Source organism: Mauremys mutica, chromosome 1 (genome assembly GCF_020497125.1).
Source record: "Mauremys mutica isolate MM-2020 ecotype Southern chromosome 1, ASM2049712v1, whole genome shotgun sequence".
Lineage (NCBI taxonomy): Eukaryota > Metazoa > Chordata > Testudines > Geoemydidae > Mauremys > Mauremys mutica.
This window is the reverse complement of record NC_059072.1, coordinates 342,809,498-342,821,632: the sequence shown is the minus strand read 5'-3', so window position 1 is coordinate 342,821,632 and position 12,135 is coordinate 342,809,498. Positions and strand designations below refer to the sequence as shown.

Genomic DNA, 12,135 nt, shown 5'->3' with positions numbered 1-12,135 from the left:
GGGAAAGGGCCGCCCCACGCGCCTGCTTGGCGCGCTGGGGTCTAGAGCCGGCCCTGGCTCCATTTCTGCAGGTCAAATTATAACGTGGGCAGGAGCAAATGTGTACAAATTCCTGGATGGTTTCAAGGCTAGAACAGTGTTTGTGTACAGACTACCCCACAGCAGCCCTAACTAGATTGACAGAATTCTGTTCTTTGCAGTGGTGCTGGAGTTGCTGAGGCTAATTGTGCTTGATGTTAAATACAACATCAAAGCTGATCACAATTATTCTGGATCAGGAGTTCACTTTCCTCCTACTGGCCCATCACACCCCAGATTTCTTAAACTTCATGGGATACTACACACAGCTAAATTTATTTCAGATGTTTGGAAATGGGATGTGTTGAGGTCTGTTAAGGAGCTGCTAGTTATTGTAGGCATGCATTGTAATACTAAAAAAACATACTGAATGACCAAGAAACTACGTATTTTATGAAGTTTATTCACTAAATAAGAGCAACAGGCATCAGGGTCCAGACCAATTAACACAGTAACAGCAACAGGATTTAGACCTAAACTCTAATCTGAGCGTTGTTGCTGCTGCCCTGATCCCACCCCACAAGTAGCTGTGGGTCAAGTCACTTCACCTAGGTTTCAGTTTCCTCCTCTGTAAAATGGAGATAATACAGATTTCCTCAGAGATGCTGTAAAGATTAGTATGCACAAAGTGGTTATGAACATGAAGTGCTAAATACTATCAAGAATAAGCCGTTAAAAATCCAAGAAATTTTCCAAGTTTGATTAAAAACAAACACTCACTTTTTAGTAGTTCCATTTCCAATGCCCAAATCTGCCACAAAATGGGGGAAAAAAATTACTGAAATAGCCTGTTCATTTTATACAATTACACACACACTTATCTTAAGATTTCCAACAAATACTTACTGCCTACGAGGTTGGCTAAGGATGAATCCAGATCATCTGATACTAACTTGTTAGGTGGCAGCTTGGCAACCAGAAGATTCTGGTTTTGAGAGGTCACTGTTGGTTTTAGGAGTCCACCTAATTCATCAAAGCCTTAAAATGATAAAACACATAAAACAGGCCTTAAACTTGAGGCTTCCACTGAAGATCAGATTACATATTTACACCAAGGGGGGAGGGTGTAAGGAGTCCAACAAAACATTGGTTAAAAATATGGAAGACTGAATCAAGTGTTGCACAAAACTACAGTATATAAAAGGAATAAAGCCATTACACCTCAACTGCAAACAGGGATATTAATGACACAGAAGAACAGCTGCTTTGAGACTGATCCTTCAAACCCTATGTGTGAGAAACTCCTATTGAATGCAATGCAAATTCCAAGTATGGAAGGTTTTCAGGATAGCATCTATAGTTTTAAAGGTCAAAACTCCTCTAAATTTTCCTGTTGCAGAAAAAATTCTTTTTTAAAAAAGGCACAGGAATGCTAACCCAAAGGTGCATAAAAGATTTAACTACTGAGTGCTCAAAAGAATTAAAGGTACTCAGTATAAATCCAATTTCTCTGTTAAGTGTGTACCAACTGGCTTTGGCAATTTGCTATCTTGATCTTAAAATGATCATGCCCTAAAAAAAGATTAAGGTCCAAATTATTTAAACACAAATTAAAAAAAATCAGAAATAAAGCAGATTTGAAAGCTTAGGTTAACTGTTAACCTTCGGTTAATTAATAAGAGGGAAGGTCCTCATAGATCAGAACCCGTTAAAAGATAGGAAACGGTCAGTTTTCACAGTGGAGAGAGGTAAAAAGCGGGGATCCCCAAGGATCTGTAATTTGACCAATGCTGTTCAACGTATTCATAAATGAACGGGAAAAAGGAGTAAACAGTGAGGAGGCAAAGATTGCAGTCAATACAAAATTACTCAAGACAGTTAAGTCCAAAGCAGATTGCAAAGGGATCTCACAAAACTGGGTGATTGGGCAACAAAATGGCAGGTGAAATTCAATGTTGATAAATGCAAAACAATGCACACTGGAAAACATAATCCCAACTATACATAGACAGAGACAGGGTCCAAATCAAGAATGAAATCTTGGCATCATCGTGGATAGCTCTCTGAAAACATCTGCTCAATGTACAGCAGCAGTCAAAAAAAGCTAACAGAATATTAGGAACCGTTAGGAAAGGGATAAATAAGATGACAGAAAATATAATGCCACTATATAACTCCATGGTATGTCCACACCTTGACTGCTGCATACAGTTCTGGTCACCCCAACTTAAAAAAGATACATTAGAATTGGAAAAAGTACAGGAACAAAAATAATTAGGAATATGGAACAGTTTCCATATGAGGAAAGATTAAAAAGAGACTTTTCATCTTAGAAAAGAGACAACTAAGGGGGGGATATGATACAGGTCTATAAAATCATGAATGGTGGGAAAAAGTGAATAAGGAAGTGTTATTTACCCCTTCAGATAACACAAAAAGAATACGGTAAATTCATGGAGGATAGGTCCATCAAAGGCTATTGGGATGCAACCCCAATCTCTGGGTGTCCTTAATCTTCTGACTGCCAGAAGCTGGGACTGGACAACAGGGGATGCCTCATTTGATAATTGTCCTGTTCCGTTAATTTCTACTGAAGTATCTGGCATCATCCACTGTTGGAAGATAGGATACTGGGCTAGACAGATGATTGGTTTGACCCAGTATGGTCATTATTTTAAACAGTGTAGAAAAATGCCTTTTAATTTCACAGCACTACACAGTGAAGACAGAATTTAACTTTGTAGTTCATGGCATATTAGGTTAAATTATATAGCCTTTTGATCCGGTAAGTAACTATGGCCAGTTCTGCAAATATTTATGCATGTGCTGAACTTTGTGCTTAGTCCCACTGAAGCAGTAAAAAATAACCTGTGTGAAGTTACTTGCATGCATAAGCAGAACTGGTTGTTAAATTCTGAAGCAGTTTTAGAACTGGTTGTTAAGCTGCTTCCCTGCAAGGGGGTGCTGCGGCTTTGGTGGGCTCTGGCCGGGAAGTGATGTAATTCCTCCTCTGGCCGCCGGGGGCGCTGCGGGAGCCATGTGAGCCACTGCCTGGCCCTGGGGCTGCCGCTGCTGCCTGGTGGGTCCCCGGCTGCTCTGCTGGGCCTGGGCTGCGATCTGCAGCTCAGGCTGCTCCAAGCTGCTCTCCCAGTGAGTACCCACCACCCTGCCCGCAGCCAGCCCGTCTCCAACCAGCCCCGCACCCCCTGCCCACAGCCAGCCCCTACCATGCCCCCGCCCTGCCCACACCAGCCCCCGCCACAACTCCTGCCCACAGCCAGCCCGTCTCCAGCCAGCCCCGCACCCCCTGCCCACAGCCAGCCCCTACCATGCCCCCGCCCTGCCCACACCAGCCCCCGCCACAACTCCTGCCCACAGCCAGCCCCCGCCACAGCCCCTGTCCTATCTCCAGCCAACCCCTGCTCCACCCCCTGCGGCCCCGCCCAAAGCCAGCTAGCTCCACACCCCCATCTCCAGCCAGCCCCTACCTCCAGTCATTCCCTGCCCTGCCTCCAGCCAACCCTGCACCCCCTTGCCTCCAGCCAACCACACACCCTCCTGTCTCCAGCTAGCCCTGCCCCACACCCGTCTGCAGCCAGCCCCACGTCCATTGGTGCCTTGCAGTTCCCAGGGCAGTAACCCTGCACACCTGCTACAATGAGGGGGGTAGGGAGCAGCTGGGACCCACACATGTGCACACCCTAGGGTGACGAGACAGCAAGTGTGAAAAATCGGGATGGGGGGGTAATAGGAGCCTATATAAGAAAAAGACCCATCTGGTCACCCTAGCACACCCCCAGGGAGTGGCGGGGACCCACATATGTGAAATGGAGCTCATTTCTAGTTCAGGCCCATCTTTTTAATAAAGAACTTTAGGTGGGGTTAACATACAGATGTATTTTCCTGGACATGTCGGGCTTTTTGGTTCTTAAATCGTCGTCCAGGAGAAATTTTTAAATTTTAAAAATTCCTCCTGGGAAAATACAGACGTATGGTAACCCTATTGGTACAAAAAATACATACTGTGGCACATCCCTTAAATCAGAACTTTTTATAGGGAACCAGTTGTTAAGATTTTGGCAGCTCATCACTGTGCATAAGTGTTTGCAGGATCAGGGTCTAAATAAAAGGAGTGATTCTAAATATTATAGAGCAATCCCTATAAAAATATTCAGTAGAAAGGAGCAGCCCTTTAATTAGCAAAACACAAAAAAGACACACAAAGTGAAAGATGCTGCTATTGCAAGTTTAACTCCACTTTGCTTTCACCAGCTGGAGTCTCTTCATAGCAATCTGCATTTGTTCACACCAGAAACAAACGTCCCTAGCCTCTGTTTGCCAGAAACTGGGAATGGAAGACAGGAAATGGATCACTTGGTGACTGCCCATTCTGTTAATTCTCTCTGGGGCACCTGGCATTGGCCACTGTCAGAAGACAGGATACTGGAGTAAATGGACCTTTGGTCTGACCTAGTATGGCCATTCTTAAGAGATCTACCTTCCACAGATGCCCAATAATTAAAGCACATTTGTTGCCTACATTGATATTAATGAAAGCCTCTCTTACCACCAGAATCTACGACGACATTAGAAGATTTGTTTCCAAACACAGACTCAAAGTCAACATTAAGGCCAGCTACGGGCTGTGGTTGAGCAACAGGAGAAGGAGTGAACCCTGAACAAAATATAAAGAGTACAAATGGATTATATAGCAATTGTTCCACAACTCCACTTTCTGTCTGAAAGAGGATATACCAACCCATGTGTATAGATTTGAGTATTATCCAATAGCTGCAATGATTGAATAAGTGAGTGTATGGAAAAAACCTCTTAAAGCCCAGATCACTCCCTGAAGTAGAAATGCACACAGGAAAGTATCTGGGTAGTGGTTTGCTCCAAGTAGTGTTTTCCAAATCCATTTTCCTTCCCTTAAAAGGGGCTGCTTTTTTATCCCCAACAGATTCCCAGGAGGCAAGGTCAGCAATATACAGGCACAGAATCCCAAGACACTAACTTTTTTTTGGTGATACTTAGGGCATGTCTGCATTAGAGGCACTACAGCAGTACAGCTGCACTGCCATAATGTAGAAATGCTTTTCTACATCAATGGAAGGGGCTTTTCTGTCTATGTAGATAATCCACCTCCACAAATAGCGGTACGTAGGTGGATGGAAGAATTCTTCTGTCAGCCTAGATACATGTACACTGGGGGTTAAATCAGCTTAACTATGGGGCTCAAAGATGTGAATTTTTCACAATCCTGTGCAACATAGTTAGGTCCATCTAAAATTTTTAGTGTAGATTAGGACTAAATAATATACAGCCTTTTCTCACCCAATGCTCACAGCTGTGCCACCACCACACTTTCACATAAACGGAAAGTGGGTGGGTAGAGAATCCTCCTCAAGCTTAACCCTGTGCATATAATCTCCCTGCCAAATTCTCCCATGTCTCTATGCTAACAGGTGGAGTGCGACTACTTAACAGCATGGTTTTATTGCAGCAAAATCACATTCCTAGGGCAGATGTCTCACCAATGTACAAACAAAGACAATCTACTATGAGACAACTGATAATAGAAGCTACTTAGACACTGTTACTACCAATATTTTTATAATGTCTGTTCTGTTATTTGATACAATTCTATGTGGAACACAGTAGTCACGATCTCACATGTTGCAAGAATTATTTAATGTTTGTACACCACCACTTTGGAAGTTTAATATACTATTAAGTACTAGGTAATAAGTGGAAGTTTATGAGCCAGTTCACTATATTAAATACAGGAACATAAAACCAAAATTAATACTGAGTTTTATTTGAAGTGTATATTGCAACCGTTGCCATTTTACTTTGGCGGATAAATAAGTAAGATAACTATTACATGAAAGGCTCCATAAAAATATTTAGCATTTTAAAACTTGTTTCCCTGACGAGTGTAACAGTAGCAGCTCTGCTTCTTATACCACAGAGTCAAGGAATGGAGATTAGACAATATCAAGTTTACCTAGGAATAAAAGTATCTTAATCAAAAGAAACAATTGATCAAAGACCATACTTTTTTTCCCCACTTTTCTTACTTCTGTTGAAATTTATCTGTTTATCTACAGTGAAAAACTATTTCACCTCAACAAAATTAGCGTTTAAAGTTGTTTAACCTTGACAAAATACAAAGCTCTTGGAGAAATAAAATTTCTGTTACCAGTCACACCATTTTAGCTGCCTTAAAGGAACACACAGTTAAGTCGAAGCAAAAGCACCAATAAAGAGCTAAAGAACTGTTAGACAGCTAATTTTTATTACAAAGCAACTTTAAACACTGAGTTTATGGCAAGACAAGGGAAATAAGTCCATTTCAGAGATTTCAGATTTTAGTGACAAATCTATCTGGTAGGATACAATGTGGCTCTTAAAACAATCTTTGCAGAAACACAAGGATTGATTTAAATAAAGTCTATGCTTTTACTTTAGAAAATGAGTCTGCTTCTGCAAAACAAGTGTCCTGCTCTCATGCTTTAGGATTTTTCAGCTGTAAGAAACATAAATCAAGAGAACAGCATTAGGGACTCATCAATTTCTAACTGTGGAGTGGGGGAGGTCAGTTTTACCCCTGGGTTTCTGCCATCAACCCAGTCAATTACTCAGCCATAAGTTTATTTTGAAGATTTTAGCAAGTGAGGAGGGAAAACCCCAACTTTAAATCCTTAAGGGAGTTTGTGTTTAGCAAAAAATAATCCCGCCGGGAAGATGAGAAAACAGGAGTTAGCAAGAACCCATGATTCTGCATGTTTTTCTTGATAGAGAGTAAGTTTTTTGCTTTGCATTGCTTTTTCATTAACCTTGAAATGTGCATGGAAGAATTCTAATTAAATGGATGGGGGACTGCATCCTGGGAAGCAGTTACTCTGAGAAAGATTTGGGGGCCAGAGGGGATAATCAGCTGAACGTGAGCTCCCAATGTGATGCTGCAGTCTGGAGAGCTAACGTGATCCTTGGATGGATAAACATGGGAACCTTGACTAGGAGTAGAAAGGCTATTTTACTTCTGTATTTGCCACTAGCTGCTGGAATACAAATCAAGTAGGACATTGATAAATGGAGAAGGTTTAGAGAAGAGCCAGAAGAATAAAGATTAGAAAATGCCTTATAGTGATAGAACTCAAGGAGCAAAGTCTATTTATCTTAACAAAGGAATGTTAAGGGATGACTTGATCACAGTCTATAAGTATCTACATTGGGAATAAATAGGCTCTTCAGACTAGCAGAAAAAGGTACAATACGATCCAATGGTTGGAAGTTGAAGCTAGACAAATTCAGATTAGAAATAAGGCATACATTTTTAACAGAGAATAATTAACCATTGGAACAATTTACCAAGGGCTATGGTGAATTCTCCATCACTGGCAATTTTTAAATCAAGACTGAACTTATTTTTTAAAAATATGCTCTAGGAATTATTTTGGGGAAGCTGTATGGCCTTTGGTACACAGGTGGTCAGATGAGATATACAATGGTCCTTTCTGGCATTGAAGTCTATGAATTACCACCCAAGAGGTTAGTTTCTCTAACTTTAGCAATTCCTGTATACTTCACTGAAAGGCAATTTTGACGTGTCTTCAAACAATAACTCCTGTGATTTTTCAGAGAAGACACCCCTATAACAGCAACAGGGCCCATAATGCACAGCCACACCAGACAGCCAGTGATTGACAACCTATCTAATGACTTGTAGACACACTATAATGTCATTGCTGGGGTTGCACAAGTATCAGGTTGCTGTATTGACACATTACAACCCTGCAAGTGGAGAAACCAATAATTTCACACAACAGATGTCCTTAAACAGTGGACTCACCTAGCACAGAGGGGCTCTACAACAGAAGCAGAGATAAAGAAGGAGGGAAACAGGAAGGTATGCCAGCAAATAAACCAGTCAGCAGAACACAAAAAGAACCCCTTAACTAAATGTTGGTATCTTCCTCATCCACCTTAGAGTACTGGGGTAGGGTAAGATCACTTGGGAATAGGGCCCTGTGTAAATCACTATTTTTTTTTTTTTTAAGAAAACACTGTAAATGGAAAAGTATTGAATTTCATGGAGTTGTACAGAATGAGTTTTACAACTATATTTAATCAAATTTGCAACTAAAATTAGCAGCAAACACATGCAGTTCATTAAATGTTTACTTCTGTCACATGCACACAGCAGTTTAATCTTCCACACAAACTTGTAAAATTCATTCCATCCTTGAAATTGATTAAGGTTATTTTTCATATTTAAAGACTTTGTTGGAGACATTCTTTTTAACAAATGGCATTTTCACAATGCCTCTGTCCTCTGTGAAATCATGATTTACACAGGGCCCTGCTTAAGAACAAACAAAATTAGAGCCTGCTGTCACAGTTGCTTTTCATACGGAACTGTTCAGTGTGGGATGAAGCAATGGTAGAATATTAGAATGGTGTCCTTGAAACAGAGGAGTTATTTACTGCACATTAGTGCTTAAAAGAAACATTTAGCACACGTTTAAAACATAAGGTCTTGTCAATCACTTGTCTATCTGCATGATGCACTTAAGGTAAGCAATGATATATGAGTAATTGGAAATTTGTAGTCAATGTATCAAAACAATGCAGTTTTGTCAGCCAACTAATGCACCAAGAGGTTTTCCCTCTTCTAGGCACATATCAAATTAATTCAAGTTGCCATGTCTGTGATAAAACCATATCACATTACCTACCTCCAAATAGACCAGCTACAGTAGAGGGCTCATTGCGGAAATGAGAAGCATTAGGATAAGCTTGAGGGCCACAAAATGAATCTGGTAAGTCACATCACAGAACAGAAAGAGCAGAGAAAGAATAGGGAGAGTTACAGAAAGAAAAGAACCAAAACATACTATTTATTTTGTCAAATACTTTGAACTGAAATTAAAAAAACTAAACCTGTGTATACTCTAATCATAAAACGGAACCAAAGGAGGCAACCTAATATATCAAACACCTTAAAAATGGAAATAAAGTTTTATATTATCTAGAACATCAAGGGAAAGACACTGTTGCAAAATTACAACTAAAACACACGTACATTTTTTAGCTCAAATGTCATGTTTTACATCTTTGGAAGACAAAAATGAGTGTAAAAACCTCAAGTGCCAACTATTTATGCTAAACAATCTGCTCCACCTTGCATTTTACTGCAACACAGTGAGTACCTTTCCCAGACCTGAAGAGGAGCTGTGTGTGGCTCAAACACCTCTCTCACCAGCAGAGTTGGTCCAATAAGAGATATTACCTCACCCACCTTGTCTCTGTAAAAACCTTAAGGCATTTTCTCCAATACCTGAAGTATAATAATACAGTTGAATAGTAGATTCATATTTTGTTGCCACAAGGGGGTTTAGTTCAGCAAATGGACTGAAAATCTAAAGAACCAGGAGTTATCTTAAAATCATGTTTACATTGTAGCGACTTGTTTGTACTACTACAGTTAAAGTAGTGCATATGGGGCTTTTTTTCATATTAAAAACCTAGTTTTCAGGGAATTATGATTTGACTATAAGTATATATTCTAGGTTGTGACTTGGTTTTTACATACTTATCAGGGCTCCCCCCGTCAGATCAATTTCAAGAAAGATTTTTATTGTGAAAATAAAAGATCAGCCAGTCTGGCAAGACTGTCTTCAGAAATAGCTTTACTCTAAAAAACAAAAGCTGTCATGTAATCAGGGCCTGCTCTAGGCACCAGCAAAGCAAGCACGTGCTTGGGGCAGCACATTTTCAAGGGTGGCATTCTGGCCTTTTTTTGGGGGGGAGGGGGGGGCCTTCCGGCGGCAAAAGCCTAGAGCTGGCCCTGGCAGCAGCAGCGCGTCATGCGTAGCGGGCACCCTGGGGCCTCTGCAGTTCACGCTGTCGGGGAGCAGCGCCACACCATGTGGCCGGGCTGAGCAGGCTCCAAGCAGGGGACACTCGGGCTGGGGGCTGCCCCGTGGGGCGCACGGAGCCGCTGGCAGGTGCTGCAGGGCGGCCGCCCCCCAGTGCCGCAGCCGGGGCTGGACGAAGCAGCCCAAGCCGCCCAGGGACTGCGGCAGGGCGGCCAGAAGCAGCAGCAGCGGGGCCATAGAGGGCGGGGCCCGCGTCCTGCTCTCCGGAGCTCCACTCCCTCTGGGGCTACCCTGTCCTGGCTCCTCAGCCCCCTGCCGGGGCGGTCCCCCAGCTCTGCCCTCCGGGATCCCGGCTGGTCCTGGAGGTGGGAGCCCTGGCTGGACGGACCCTCGGCTGAGGTGCGGCCCGGAAGCCCCACTACTTACCCCGACCCTGCCAGCACTGGACCAGCTGGAGGCAACGGGGGAGCGGACAGAGTCAGCACTGGCGGAGGGGCAGTAGGGGGTGCAGGTGGTGGTGGTGGGGAGAGAGAACCCAGTGCTAGGGTGGTGGTGGGGGGAGAGAAGAGCGCCCAGGGCTGGGGCAGCAGGGGGTGCGGGTAGTGGGTGGGGAAGAGAGCCCAGGGCTGGGCGGCAGAGGGTGCAGGGGAGCCCAGGGCTGGGACGGGAGGCAGCCAAAAAAATTTTTGCTTCAGGCAGCAAAAAACCTAGAGCCGGCCCTGCATGTAATTAGTTTTATTTTTTTATTCTTTTTAATAGGTTAACTGACAATTCTTCACATTGAGAAATAATCTAATTATGATGTACTTCCCCAACACAAGTTTTAGGAGGCTTTTTAACATAGCAGTCCTGATGTTTTGTCTACAGTGGCTAAAGGGGTCTGCCTCTGTGTCTGTGTTTTAAGCAAGTTATAAATGGTGATTTATATGGTAAACTAGTACCTGTCCACTGAGTGAAGAAGAATTTTTAAGTCAATAAAGTAACAAGATATTTTAGATCAGTGATGTCAATATTAATGTTATCTCCACAATTAAAAAATTACAATTTCTAAACAAAAACTCCATGCCTCCAAAGAAATTCAGATTCAACTGCCACGTTTACAACAAGGTCATGACAATCTGACAAAAGCAAAAGCGGCATTTTCATCCATTCTCATTCTTGCATGCCTATGAATTTTATGAAATATGGTCTTTAAATATACTTAATTCAGAGCCCTTTATTACATAAGCATACTTGAGCAGGAATGCTTCAACTACAACTTTGAAATGTCCGACAGACTACTTAAGCAATGATTTTTAATACAGCTATGATAACTTCTAGTACATCTAGTTCTAAAATGAAATAGTGAGCCCACACCAATAATCAAAAGTAAAACACAAATTTTAGTTTGTTTCTGGGGAAAAAATTTACTTGATTAAAAATAATTCAATTTCTGAAATATTTTATAGCAGTTATTTAGCTAAAAGGTACATTACCAACAAATATTTCATGGGTGGGTGTTCTAGTGGTGAAAGTAGATACATCAGAAGGTACAGACAGATGAACAGCATCATTAGTTTTGGTGAGGAAAGGATTTAGACTTGGAATGGCATCATCAACAGCATCAACAGTAGCAGAGAAAGGATCTGTGCAATGCCAGCGAGTAAGATAAAGAAGAAAGGAGAATTGAATTAGTAAGGAATTAGTTGTTAGAAACAGCAGAAGAGATAAGAGTTCACATTGTTTTCCTCTCTGGGCAGCAACTGTTTTAGTCTGTACTGCATCTAGAACAACAGGTACTGGTTCTGGAATGCGATTCCAATGCATTACCATAATACCAATTAATAATTTACATGGCAGAATTGTAAGCCAGTAAACCGGTGAGAAAAACCTAAGACAAAATTACAGCCTTACCCAGTCTCTAAATGCCATGTCATTTTCCAGAAAGAATATATGGAAGGACGGGATTGAAAATACCATACTTGCTTCCTGTTTCTACACAGAAAGCCTCCCCATTACTTGGAACACAAGCAGCAATAAGCTCAGTAGGAATGCAGCACTGGCTGCTTCTGCTTCAAGAAGCAGAAGCCAAAATTGAGGCTGCCTGCCAAAAAAAAAAAAAAAAATCCACGCTGGGGTTGAGGCTTGACAGTAACAGGAATATATCCAGCTAAAAGAAGTCAAAGATGGACAAAAGGGAGCTCCAAATCCTCCTGAGGTGCGCTGGTAAGGTATTCTTTTCCCTCCCATCCGA

The 12,135-nt window shown here is 42.0% G+C and overlaps 1 protein-coding gene across 9 annotated transcripts in view; it reads right to left on the bottom strand.

The window, feature by feature from the left end:
- Positions 1 to 12,135, bottom strand: part of PICALM (phosphatidylinositol binding clathrin assembly protein) — a 163,543-nt gene that overhangs the window by 28,654 nt on the left and 122,754 nt on the right. For 3 of the 9 annotated variants that reach the window (XM_045020395.1, XM_045020381.1, XM_045020387.1), the window contains exons 13-17: positions 11,378 to 11,527; positions 8,760 to 8,840; positions 4,586 to 4,693; positions 925 to 1,056; positions 799 to 829 (exon numbers count right to left, since the gene is read on the bottom strand). The exons of 2 other annotated variants lie outside the window; for them this stretch is intronic. In XM_045020395.1, the coding sequence (XP_044876330.1) occupies positions 799 to 829; positions 925 to 1,056; positions 4,586 to 4,693; positions 8,760 to 8,840; positions 11,378 to 11,527 (502 nt within the window). The remainder of the gene's footprint in view (positions 1 to 798; positions 830 to 924; positions 1,057 to 4,585; positions 4,694 to 8,759; positions 8,841 to 11,377; positions 11,528 to 12,135) is intronic. 4 more of the 9 variants (XM_045020408.1, XM_045020417.1, XM_045020402.1 and 1 more) reach the window with 3 other exon arrangements.